General features: G+C 52.2%; 1 protein-coding gene across 1 annotated transcript in view; it reads left to right on the plus strand.

The window, feature by feature from the left end:
* Positions 1-12,206, plus strand: part of OPCML (opioid binding protein/cell adhesion molecule like) — a 1,015,531-nt gene that overhangs the window by 156,337 nt on the left and 846,988 nt on the right. Inside the window, exon 3 of the mRNA XM_075909407.2 lies at positions 6,463-6,643. Coding sequence (XP_075765522.1) covers positions 6,583-6,643 — 61 coding nt within the window. The 5' untranslated portion in view covers positions 6,463-6,582. The remainder of the gene's footprint in view (positions 1-6,462; positions 6,644-12,206) is intronic.

The raw sequence follows: 12,206 nt of genomic DNA on the forward strand, positions 1-12,206 counted from the left end.
TGTTGTACTTATCCCTTTGGTAAACGGTGAGTTCAGAGAGTGAGGGTTTTGTGTGTGTGTGCTTGCATGAAATGCAAATCAATAGCTGTTGTATTCACATTCTAACAAGATGTCAAGGAGAAAAGGGTAGCCTTTCATTCAGGGAGAGACAGAGACACAAGCGCACACAGGGAGAGGCAAGAGAGAGGGGACAGAGAAAAGGGAGGGGGAGAGAGATGGAGGGGAGTGCAGGAAGTGGGGGAGGAGGGAAGAGGGAGTGTAAGATATGCAGGGTGTCTCCAGGCTGCAGACAACGCTGCTGGATCATGGGAACTGTTGTGACTTAAGCCGTGCTCGGTGCTGCCCAGAAGGGACTGCCTGGCCCAGAACAGGACGTATGGTCTCTCTAGACCAGAGTCTCCAACCTTTTTAAGTGCAAGATCACTTTTCTAGTGTAAGTCAATCCAGGATCTACCTCAAACCCAAATCCCCTTGTCCCACCTCCTTCCCGACCCCTTCACAGTCTGTGCAGATGGGGTACAGAGGTGGGGGGAAGGGAACACCCTGACATCAGTGCCTCCCCTCTTCTGCCTCCCGCAGCCTGAACAGCAAACCGAAGCCCCCTGGGGGGCAGCTCTAAGGCAGAGGCTAGGAAGAGGAGCCTACAGTCCCTGAAGCCACATCCACTTGTAGGGTTGGTGGGGAAAGGAACAGATGGAGAAACTGAGCAACCGGGGGGCGGGAGGAAGGGGGGGAGGGCAGTAGATGCCTGGGTTACTTGCTGTGTGTTAGGTTGAAGTTCAGTGTGCTAAATTTCCCTTTCCTGTGACTCCCCCCCCCCCCCCGCCCATTCAGCTCCCATGCCTTCTCCCACGGCAGCCCCTGGGGGCCTTGCAGCGCCTCACCCAATTAAAGAGCAGTTCTCTCCCCAGATGAATGCTGGTGACCCATAACAGCTAGTGACTCGACTCAGCAAGACACACAGGCAGTCAGCAGAGACTGAATGTCTCTGATAGGGTCATCAGACTGGAAGGGACTGTGAGAGATCATCAGGCCCAGTCTCCTTCACCCATGGCAGGACCAAGCTCCATCTAGACCATCCCTGACAAGTGTCTGTCTAAGCTGCTCCTAAAAATCTCCAGTGATGGAGATTCCATAATCTCCCTGGGCAATTTATTCCAGTGCTTAACCACCCTAACAGGTAGGAAGTTTTTCCTAATGTCCAACCTAAACCTCCCTTGCTGCAACTTGAGCCCATTGCTTCTTGTCCTCTCATCAGAGGCCACGGCAAACAATTTTTCTCCCTCCTCCTTGTAATACACTTTTAGGTACTAGAAAGTTGTTATTAGTCTTCTGTTTTCTAGACTAAACCCAATTCTTTCCAGCTTCCATCATAGCTCATGTTTTCTAGAACTTTAATCATTTTTGTTCTTCTCTGGATCTTCTCCAGTTTGTCCACATCTTTCCTGAAATGTGGTGCCCAGACACAATAGTCCAGTTGAGGCCTAATCAGCGCAGAGTAGAGCGGAAGAATGATTTCTCGTGTCTTGTTCACAACACTCCTGTTAATAGATCCCAGAATGCTGTTTGCTTTTTTTAAAAAGCAACACTGTCACTTTTGATTCATATTTAGCTTGAGGTCCACTCTGACCCTAGATTCTTTCCACTACCTTCTTAGTTAGTTCAGGGGAAAAAATGTTTCCTTAAGTTCTCCTCCCTAGCTTGAAGCCCATGGAACTGGAGGAGGGGGCAGATAGTCCTGTCTCTGGGGAACTGCAGAACAGCTAGTTAGAGCCATAGGCGGGCACGGAGACATCCCTATTCACAATCCACAGCATACCAAACATGAGTTAGGAGGGACACCACATAGAATTAGACACAGTGCACGTACTCTGAGCCATAGTCATGGGACAGAATCCTATTGTGCTAGCTACTGTATGAACAGAACCATTACAAGATGCTAAGACACTGACACAAACCGAGCAGAAAGATCAGTACAAAGTCCTACTGCTTTGCATCCAATCCACGCCTAGAGCACCAAGTCTCTTGTCTGTGTTCTTGTGCCTATGTTAATTCTTTGTGGATGTCTTTTTTCCCCTGTTTTTTTTTCTCTGAAAGAGGGTGTGTTGGGGGTGGAATTTATTTTTTCTCTGAAGGCTTAAGACAGTGTATTATTTACCCAAGTGACTCAGCTGGTCCCACCAGTAAATTTGCATTGAGGCAGCTTGAAAAAAAAATCCCGAAAACATACATAGAAAAAAAATCATGTTTAAATGCGCCCAGTAGACCGTAATGTTTCCTTTCAAAGCTGGTGCTGCCTGTCAGATTTAAATATGCAGTTTGGAGGCTCTTCATTTAATGTCAAAAAAACCCGAACAACCTCTTCCCCACATCTCTGAGAAAAGCTCTGCTGGTAAAATACATATTTATATCTTTTTCCCCCTTCTTTGAAAACAACAGCGAAGTTATGAGGCTTTTCAATAGTGCCCATCACCCTAGCATTGGAGCTCCTCACATGCAATAATGGATTTAGCTTCTTAATTTCCCCAGAGCTAGGTCACAGCTGTTGTTTCCATTTTGACTGATTTGGAAACTGAGTCACAGGGCGATTTAGGGGACCTGGCTGAGGTCACACAGGAAGTCTTTTGCAGTGTCAGGAATAGATTTCCAGTTTAATGCCGTAACTGCTTTGGACATGCCATAACTCATGTTCCAATTCTGTCCTGTGCACGTGGATTGAGGCAGAGTTGTAGTTGGTGGCGTGCATTAGGAATGTATTTTAAAAAGCCTGAAAAGGGCAGTTAGCCGACAAAAGAGCACATGATTTTTAATGGAAGATTAATACCTTCAAGGTTTTTTGAGGATGGTAGTAGGGAGGCAGAAGGGCAGTAGATCTTTTGGAATCCATTACATAATTTTTGTCTTTTCACAAAGAGATCATGTTAGTTCCTACATGGAAGAGATGGTAGCTCTGTTGATGATTAAGGTTTCCTGATGCTTTCCACTGCAAGACCCTGCTTTCTAATGCTGATCTTTTTGACGCATTTTAAATGCTTGGCCTGAAGTTTTCCATGGTGGGTGTTCGTGGCAGGCTAACTTTTGAGGGAAATTTTCAGCTGAGAAGATTCAGCTGTTTCTGAGAAAGCGTCTAGTTGTTTTGCCTCTTTTTAAAAATAATCTTGAGACCGTCCTGTTTCACATGCTCTGTAGCCCCATGCTTTGAAACTGGAGCTTGACATTTGGTTGGGGGCGGGAAGAAACTTTTACCTCAGGGCCGTGCCTTTGCCAGCCCCTTGAAAATCTGCCCCAATGCTGCCAAATGACAAGCCTTTGGAAAATTGCAGCTTGCACACGCTCGTGTTTAGCAGCTAAAATTGCTGAAGAGGCCATCTTCACCGAGCATGCTCGAACCTCACAGCGAGCAGGGGAGCTGACAGGATCGCTTCGCCCGGGCAATGTGGGGAGGTGCTCTGCACTCCAAAAAAGGAGGGTGCATCGGCTGGAAGGGGAGGGCTGGGTAACCTCCTGCCAGTCCTCTGAGCCAGTGATTCTAAAGCGTCCGAGGCTCCGGCTGCCCCAGTGGTGGTGGCTGTGACCACGAGCCCTTTAGAATCACCAGGCCCTAGGGAACCTCCCTTCCCCGGCCCCCATTGGCAGGCCTGCCGGAGCGTGTCCACTCTATTCCCTGAGCATCTCAGCAAGCTGCAGCCCAGGGCCAGGACTTTCCCTGGAACAGCTGGGAACCTCGTTTGTTGGGCACAAGAGAAGGCACTTGCTGGGACGAGGACTGGAGATGGTGGGGGAGGGAAGATGTCTGGCAGCTGGATGCGGGGAGACTGATTGGGCAAGAAGACTGAGAACCAGTAGGGGCAGATTAGGACTAATTCAGCAGGGAGACTGGGGCTGGAAGCCAGAGGGGGGAGCAGGGAAACGGGTGAGATCGGAGGAGGTGTTCTGGGGAGAGTTGGAGGGGCTGCGCACAGGGAAGCCAGAGATCAGATGAGGAATCCACACGAGCCGAGAAGCAGTCTGCAGAGAAGGGATTTGGGTGGAAGCCGGGGCTGGAAGCATGTAGAGATGGAGAAATTGAGGCCTGCCTACAGCTCAGACTCCAGGGAGATGTGTAGCATTGTAACGCCCCCGGGGATGGCGTGGGCTCCAACTCACATATTCCTGCTTTGCATTACCCTAGTCCTCTTCCAATGGGGTTTCAGAAGAAGTAGAAACCTTTTAGTTTGCCCCTGCAGTGTCTACCCACGGCAGCTGCAGAGCAATACTTGGATGCATATTACTAGTCACCCAGCCAGCCCGAACTATGGCCCAGTGTAAACAGCTTGGGAGTGGGGGGATTGGGATTCAGGCGGGGAACTAGCTGGGCAAGGAGGCCGGACTGGAATGGGGAGCTGAGGAGTGGAGCCTGGGTCTGAGAATGGGATGGGACAAGATGGTGGGGGCGGGGAAGAGACAGGCCCGGAGGGGGGCTGGAAGAAGTAGCCTGTGATCCCAAGACTGTTGTCTTGTACGTGCACCAGGGGCCCAAACTGCTTCCCATCTTCCTTCCCGGGTGGGTTTGTCCCTCCTGCACTTTTACACCCACTCGTTGAAACTTGTGGCGCAAACAACTCGAACTTCCTGCCCTTTGCGTGCTTGGCCTGGCAGTCGGAGCAACGTGCGCTTCGTGGGTGCACTATGGTCTCTGTGGACCCCCGTCATTAGAGCGGCTCAGGGAATCTCTCGAGGCCCAGTTCCGAGGGAGACTTTTGCCAAGTGTCTAGAAGAGGAGAGCCCGGCAGCAGGACTGAGAGCCCTGCCTCCTGCAGCACCGCTGCTATACCAGTGGGGGGGCGGGAGTCAAGAGCCGTCCTTCAAAGGGTTCCTTAGAGCCATGGGTCACTTCCCCATTCATCTCGTGTCTTCTCTAGGTTGGTGAACACCTGAGTAAGTGTCCCGTGCAGCATGCAGCGGGGCAGGAATCTCAGCTGTCAGATGACGTTTTTCGGGAGGGAGGGAGAGGCTGTTGACACCTTTCTCTGAAGTGAGATTAGTGCTAGTGAAAGGGAAGGCACCGGCAGCCCTGGAGACGGAAGTCTTCTGTTAGCTCCTGGAGACAGCGAAGCAAGATACTCCCTGTGCATTATTAATTGTTTGTATTACAATAGCAAACATCATTCTGGGATGTATTAACAGGAGTGTTGTAAGACAGACACGGAAAGTAATTCTTCCGCTCCATTCCCGGCTGGTAAAGCCCCAGCAAGAGTCCTGTAGGACAGCTCTGGGCACCACAGGTAGGACAGATGTGAGCAAACAGGAGAAAGCCCAGAGGAGAGCAACAAAAAATTATGAAAAGTCTAGAAAAAGTGATCCATGAGGAAAGATTGAAGCAACTGGGTTGGTTTAGTCTGGAGAAGAGAAGACTGACAGGGGGTCTGATAACGGTTTTCAAGTACCTAACAGGCTGTTGCAAGGAGAATGGAGAAATATTGTTCTCCTTAATCTCTGAAGATAGGACAGGAAGCAATGGGCTTAAATTGCAGCAAGGGAGGTTTAGGATGGACATTAGGAACCTGTCCTGTCGGGGTGGTTAAGCACTGGAATAAATTGCCTAGGGATGTTGTGGAATCTCCACCACTGGAGCTATTTAAGAGCAGGTTGGACAGGCACCTGTCAGGGATGGTCTAGGCGCTAGGTTTGGCCTAGAGTGCAGGGTACTCGGCTTGATGGCCTCTAGAGATGCCTCCCAGGCCTACGGTTGTATGGTTTCTGTAAAAGATGCCCAGGTGCTCAGACGCACGGCAGCTCCATCCGCCGTCCCTGGCTGGGCTTTAAAGCATTAGCTCTGTGGGCTCCGAGCATTCTGTGCCTGATCCTGAGACGCCCCCCGGGGGTAGAGGAAACCCGCCTGTGGCTGTCACACCACTGGCCGACAGGGAGGGTGAAGGGGCGTAAGGCGGGCATATGAGGAGAGGGGGGAGCAACAGGCACGCTCCAGCTTCTAGCCCCTCCAGCAGCTTTGGAACGGCGGCAGCAAGTCGTAACCCCCAAGCAATGTCGTTTGCTAAAGCGTTTCCCAGCCCTGTGCGCGAAGGCCTCGCTCAGAGCCCTTACGGAGAACTTGCCCATCTGTGGCGCTGAGGGCATCCCTGCTTTCCCCCTAGTGCAGCACCACTGGCAGCAGATCAGTCTCCCTCCACCCCCTACGGGGCCAGTCCCACAGAGCTTCCCCCGGCCCCCAGTGGGACGCAAGTGGGAGCTGTACTTGGGGGGCAGCTGGCAGCAGCGCGCTCCCCACAGAGTGCATCCTCCAGAAGAGGCTGCGTGTCACTCAGGAGGCTGGAACCAATGAGTGCCTGGTAGGAGGTCTGCTCTCCCCACTGCACAGACCAGTGTGGTGTTTCTTCTGCTAGTTGTGTGTTTGTGCAGAAGAAAGCAGAGACACTGCCTGCCGGCTCCCATCCCTCTCCCTCGCTTTCTCTCTCTCTCCAGCTCACTAACTCACTCGCCCTCCCTCTGCAAACATTGGATTTAACCCTGCTCAGAATTCAGCACAGAGGAAAGCGGCAGAAGCAGCCAGACAAGCAGCCTCTAGACTCCTGCAGCTCCAAGATGTACCAGCCCGCCTGCTGGATCGTCTTCACAGCCACCACTGCCCTGCTCTTCATCCCAGGTACAGTGGGGAGTGGGGTGTCCCCCCCCCGTCTCTCAGGGGGATGCTCGGGGATCAGACCAGCGGGAGGGGGGTGAAACGCTGCGGGCACCGCACACACGCAGCACTTGCTCTGCAGCAGAGTGGCTTGAGCTGCCAGTGCGAGCCGGGTTCAAAGATCGGTGCCCGGGCTGCTGCCTCCCAAACGAGCTGAGCTGGCGTAGAGACCAGCCGCTGTCCGCGCGGTGTGGGGAGAAGAGGGTCTTGCTCTCGCATGAATTGGCTGGCTATTTGCAGGCACAGCATGCAGGGATGCTCCGGAGAAGTCTCTCTCCAACACAGAGACACACGCTCTTTCTCTCTCTCTCGCCCGCTTCTTACAGCTCCCCCCCCATTACGGGGGGGAGCCTTTTCTCTGGAAGTTCAGAGCCCCTTCCGTCTCCATTGCAGTCCCAAAATGCCTGCTGCTTCTCTTGGATTTGGGGCAACTCAGCCCTCTGTCCTGATTCATCTTGTTTTCTCCTCCCCCCCCCCCCCCCGGGGCTCGCCTTCCCACGCTGCTCTTCCCCTCTTTGGGCAATCAGCCTGCAGCCGGAGGCACAGATGCGGCAATCAGAATGAGCCAAGCAGGTGTAGGCTTCCTTAAAGCAATGCTGCGAATACTGGACTGTCCTCCTCGCCTCACTCCTCAGTAGCGTAGCACCAGGGCTCAGGGGGTTTATGGTAATTTGCCTCTAGAGAGTCACTCCGGGCTGCAAACTCGACAGACGAGGTCTCAGCGTGGACATCAAAACACGGTCCAGCATATGCCGTCCCACTGGCCATGCGGGAGGGATAACCCTGAGTAAGAAGAGCTCTGGGGCATGGTACAGGCGGCAGAAGTTGATGATGGCTTGTGCTTTTAGACTGAGACCTGCCCAGCTGCCTAAGAGACCCCCGTTCCTTTTAGAAAGAATGGGAATTGGATGTCCTAATCCCATCCCAGATCTGTACTCCAAATGGCTCTCCTTGGTTGGGGCTGTGATGTACGTGTCGTAACAGAGGAGCAGAGTAGAGCTCTGTCAGTGTGCAATGTGATTTGTTCCACAGGGCGTGTGTGGGTGAGAGGGAAGCGAGGCAGGAGGGGGGAGTGTTGGCGATCTCTTACACCTAAAAAAATGTGTTCAGACTGAATTAGCGGGGCACAGGCTGTGAGGCTAAAGCTTCCTATTGCTGGACTGGCCACAGGTCCATTGCTAACGCCACTCTAACTTCAAGAGAGAGTATCCCACATTGGATACCTATTTACCGCCTCCTCGGTGAAATCTGCACTGGAGCAGGGCACTTCTTTGCATGTACAGCCATCAGGTCGGCCTTCTGCTCCAAGGTGAGTGTCACGCGCTGTTCCTGGATTGGCCAGTTCAGAGCCGTGATGGAGGATCAGTTGCAACAAAGGTTTTAAAATCTCTGCCCAAGCCTGTGCAAATGTCCCAAGCCAGAGAAGCGCGGTACCTTTGCAAAGAAAGACGCTGAAGAATCTTGCGTTAGGGTAGTGCTAGAAGTGTGTGGATTGCAAAGTTCCTCTATGGTCAAGGGGTTGGGCTTTTTCTGGAAAATTTCTTGAAGCCACATGGGTTTTTCAAGGGAAAGACAGGATCCTTTTTCAGGAGCAAGGGTGGCTTGCATCTCGAGAGCTGTACTGAACAATTGGCAGTGCTTTGAGTCCAGGAGTTCAAAGCCATTAGGGAGCACCAGATGATCACAGGCCGGCCTGTCTAGTCGCAGGCCAGCCAGCGGGTGAAATGTTGGTGTGAGGTTCTGTGACGTCTCAGTGGGGAATTGTGTGGGACTAGCAAACATGCCCACAGAGGCCAGACGGAGCTTGGCCCTCCTGTTCTTGGAACTTGCAGCTCCGGTGCCATGCAGTGCTCTGAGGGCCCTGTCCTAATTATGGAGGGGACTGATCCACCCTTCAGGGTGTGGCATTCCTCTCCGTAATGGGGAGAGCCAAAATCCTGGATTTCGAGCACTCCCAAACTTGCAGGGAGCATGGTTCTGGTTCTGAAGCAGAACTTAGTGGCTCTAGCCTGCAGTGTGCATTCTGATGAGTTGTCAATCCATTCTCACTCTGAATTTCCTGCTTTGTCATTCTGAACCCGCTATTGCTCCATCAAGTCCAGAAACGTGCCTCCTGCATTGATCAATAATGCCAGAGAAGTCAAATACCCTTTCTTTAATACACCTGGCTTGCCACACAATTATATGCACAGAGGAATAGTTTCCTTCCTGACCCCTGCAATGATGAGTCTATGCCCTGAAGCATGGTCTTTATTTACATAATGATAACTCTTAGTGATATGACCCAGCTTTTGGAAACCCAGCAACAGTATTTGGGTCACATTCTGGTTCCAGAGATGTTGGAGTAACTCAGTTAAATTCCATTGAGTCCCTCCAGATGGACCCAGCATAGTTGAGATTAGAATGCAGCTCACCAACCCCAGGCACCTGTTCTCCATGTTGATGAGGAGTGTCAATTATTTGGGGAGCCTGATCCCTCATGCTTTGTGTGTGTGAAACTCCCACGGGATACTGGTTGGGCTCAAACAGCTTCTCTCGATCTTTATGCTAATCCTGCAGGGAGCTTTGTGTGAGGTATGAGAAGAGAACTTGCTCGGAAGGTGTAATTAGAGTGAAGGGGAACATCACAACTTGAAGGCTCCTGCAGAAAATAGCATTACAAAGTTATTATTAGCCATAATGGCTTATTTGCAGGTTTTCTTTCTCTCTCGTTCATTCTCTTCCCTCTGTTCTTTTCTGTATCTTCTGTTTGGAATGATGCATTTTTTTCCCCAGAGGGGCTCATGTCGTCTCGTTACCAATTTACTCTTGTGGAGTCTAAAGACACGAAAGGTTAATGCAATAATGAAACCATGACCCCTCTGGTCACAGATAGCGCCTTACTCTGCAGCTTTTTATTTCTTGGTAAGACACGTTCCCATCTCGGAATAATTTCCAAGGCTTAATGCTGTTGTCTCCTGGTGCCTTTAGGGAAGGGGTTCGGTGGTCACAAATTGCTTTCTGAGGCAGAATCTCTCTGATGGGAAGGAGAATGAAGCTTTTTAACAAGCCTGGAGCCGCGAGACAGGGAGGAGGTGGGTGGGAAACTTAATCGACAAGCCAACAGCGAGTGCTTCAAACTGCAGAAGTATCTCTGCGCACTGAGTTATGATTTGGATGGGTAGGGGATGTTGTGGAGCAGAAAAAGAAATTGGTGGTGGTGTGTGTGTGTGTGTGGGGGGGGAAGATAATGTGTTGCCCTAGTGCGATGTATGAGCTCCACCCGTGACCCAGACACTTGATGCATGCGTTTCAGCTACCACTGGCTTTGATATTTGCTTAAATGCTTTATATGAGGAGAGATTAAAGAGACTAGGACTTTTCATCTTGGAAAAGAGGAGCCTAAGGGGGGATATGAGATAGGTCTATAAAATCATGAGTGGTGTGGAGAAAGTGAATAAGGAAAAGTTATTTACTTGTTCCCATAATATAAGAACTAGAGGCCACCAAATGAAATTAATGGGCAGTAGGTTTAAAACAAAAGGAAGTTCTTCTTCACACAGCGCATAGTCAATCTGTGGAACTCCTTGCCTGAGGAGCTTGTGAAGGTTAGGATTATAACAGGGTTTAAAAAAGAACTAGATACATTCATGGAGGTTAGGTCCATTAATGGCTATTAGCCAGGATGGGTAAGGAATGGTGTCTCTAGCCTCTGTGTGTCAGAGGGTGGAGATGGATGGCAGGAGAGAGATGGCTTGATCATTATCTGCTCGGTTCACTCCCTCTGGGACGCCTGGCATTGGCCACTGTTGGCACACAGGCTACTGGGCTGGATGGACCTTTGGTCTGACCCAGTGTGGCCGTTCTTATGTTCTTACTGAGAGGAGCATGTGTTCCCAACCCTTGCTGTTTGAGTCGTTCTCGGAAGCTGGGTTTTTCCAGGCTGGGAGCTGAAGAGGAGTCCCTCAGATGGTCACATGTCAGAGGCCTTGTTAGTGGTAAAGGACCAAGCTGGGCCCTCATGGACAGACCGGCCTCTCTCTTGAAGTCCGTAGAATGACTCTGAACTTGCCCACTCGTATAAACTGGGAGCGAGGCCACAGACGGGAATGGAGTGACACCGGTGTAAAACTGGAGTGAGACCAGAATCGGGCTGCTCATGGTCAGCCCTTTTGTAAAGAGTGATCCCCATGTGGGGTAAGTCTGTGGTGCTCCACTGAGTGGCATCCCAATAGCCAGTCTGGGAGAGGGAACCTTTGAGGTGGCTGTGACTTCCCACGACTGGGAAAACGAGGCCCTGTGATATGCCAGTTTCATGCCCGGGTGTTGCATTCGCCTGCAGTGTCATTGCCTAGCCAGGTGATGCTGTCCTGCCTCAGCACAGGGAGAGGCTGCAATGACGCGGACTCCCCTCCATGTGCACTGAGATGGAGGCTTGTTAGGACGTGCGACGGACCGGCAAATCCTGTCCTGGGAATGCGGAGACCCGGCGAGCCGCCTCCTTCCTGACACAGAATCCAGGCAGACGTCCCAGGATCGAGGGGGGCAGGCTGAGCAGGCAGCAGCCTGGAGCGCTGGGCTTAAGGAGTTGCTGCTGAATAGCAGGAGAATGGCTGTAGTTGCTCCCCACCGCCAAGCCACCCTGAGCTGCCGTCGGCTGTGAAGCTTCTGCTCCCCTCCAGGAAGGGGTTCTCTGTTTCTGCTTCCTCGTGCTCATGGCCTGTGTCCCGGCCGTGGGCTGGAAGGGTTTCACTCCGGCTGCCGGGGTCCTTCTATCCTGCCCCTTCCTGCCCCCCGAGGAAGGATTCTGGGGGCAATTTGGGAGCGAAAGATGCTTTCTGGGTTTGGCCAAGTGGGAAAACAGGGGCAGGTTTTGGGGGGGAGGGGAGGAGACCGTTCTGTGTCCAGGACGGTTACGGAGTTGGGTGAGGTGAACAGCAGAGGCGGTGGGTAATGTAGGCAAGGAAAGGCACAGCCTTCCCAAAACTGCCTGCATGCCCGGCCCCCAGGGAGAGCTGGGCCCGGGGCCGAGGCCACAGCATGGCAGTCCTGGCCCTTCAGATGGCCAGGAAGGGTCGGGCTTGGCTCCGGGACAGGGCCTCGTGCAGAAGGGGCGGGGCAGGGGCTTGCCTTCCCTAGCTGGGCCTTCACCCGCCACCCAGGGCGAGTGGCTGCGAATCTGGTCTTCACCTGCCTCCCCACTGCCCAAAGGCCTCACCCTACCAGGGAACCCAGCCCAACAGACTTCCTCAAACGAGCTTCCTTCTCTTCCAGCTCTGACCCCGACACTTTGAGCTACGTTGCTGGGGGAGACACTCGTCTCCTGGCCCTCAGGCCTCCCCACAAAATGCCCCCAAACCCCGATCTCTGATCCTATAGGAAAGCCTGATAGCTGGGGACTGGCTCCCTTGGGTAATAAAAGGCAAGCGGGGGACTCTGCTGTCCTGGATGTAATAAGGTGCCTTGGAATTAAGCAGCTATTACTCAGCCTTCCTGGTTGGCTATAGATTTTCCTTTCTTGCTTGTGTCTGTGTTTTGCTAACCCCTT

This window comes from Pelodiscus sinensis, chromosome 25 (assembly GCF_052426305.1).
Source record: "Pelodiscus sinensis isolate ZL-2025 chromosome 25, ASM5242630v1, whole genome shotgun sequence".
Taxonomy (NCBI): Eukaryota; Metazoa; Chordata; order Testudines; family Trionychidae; genus Pelodiscus; species Pelodiscus sinensis.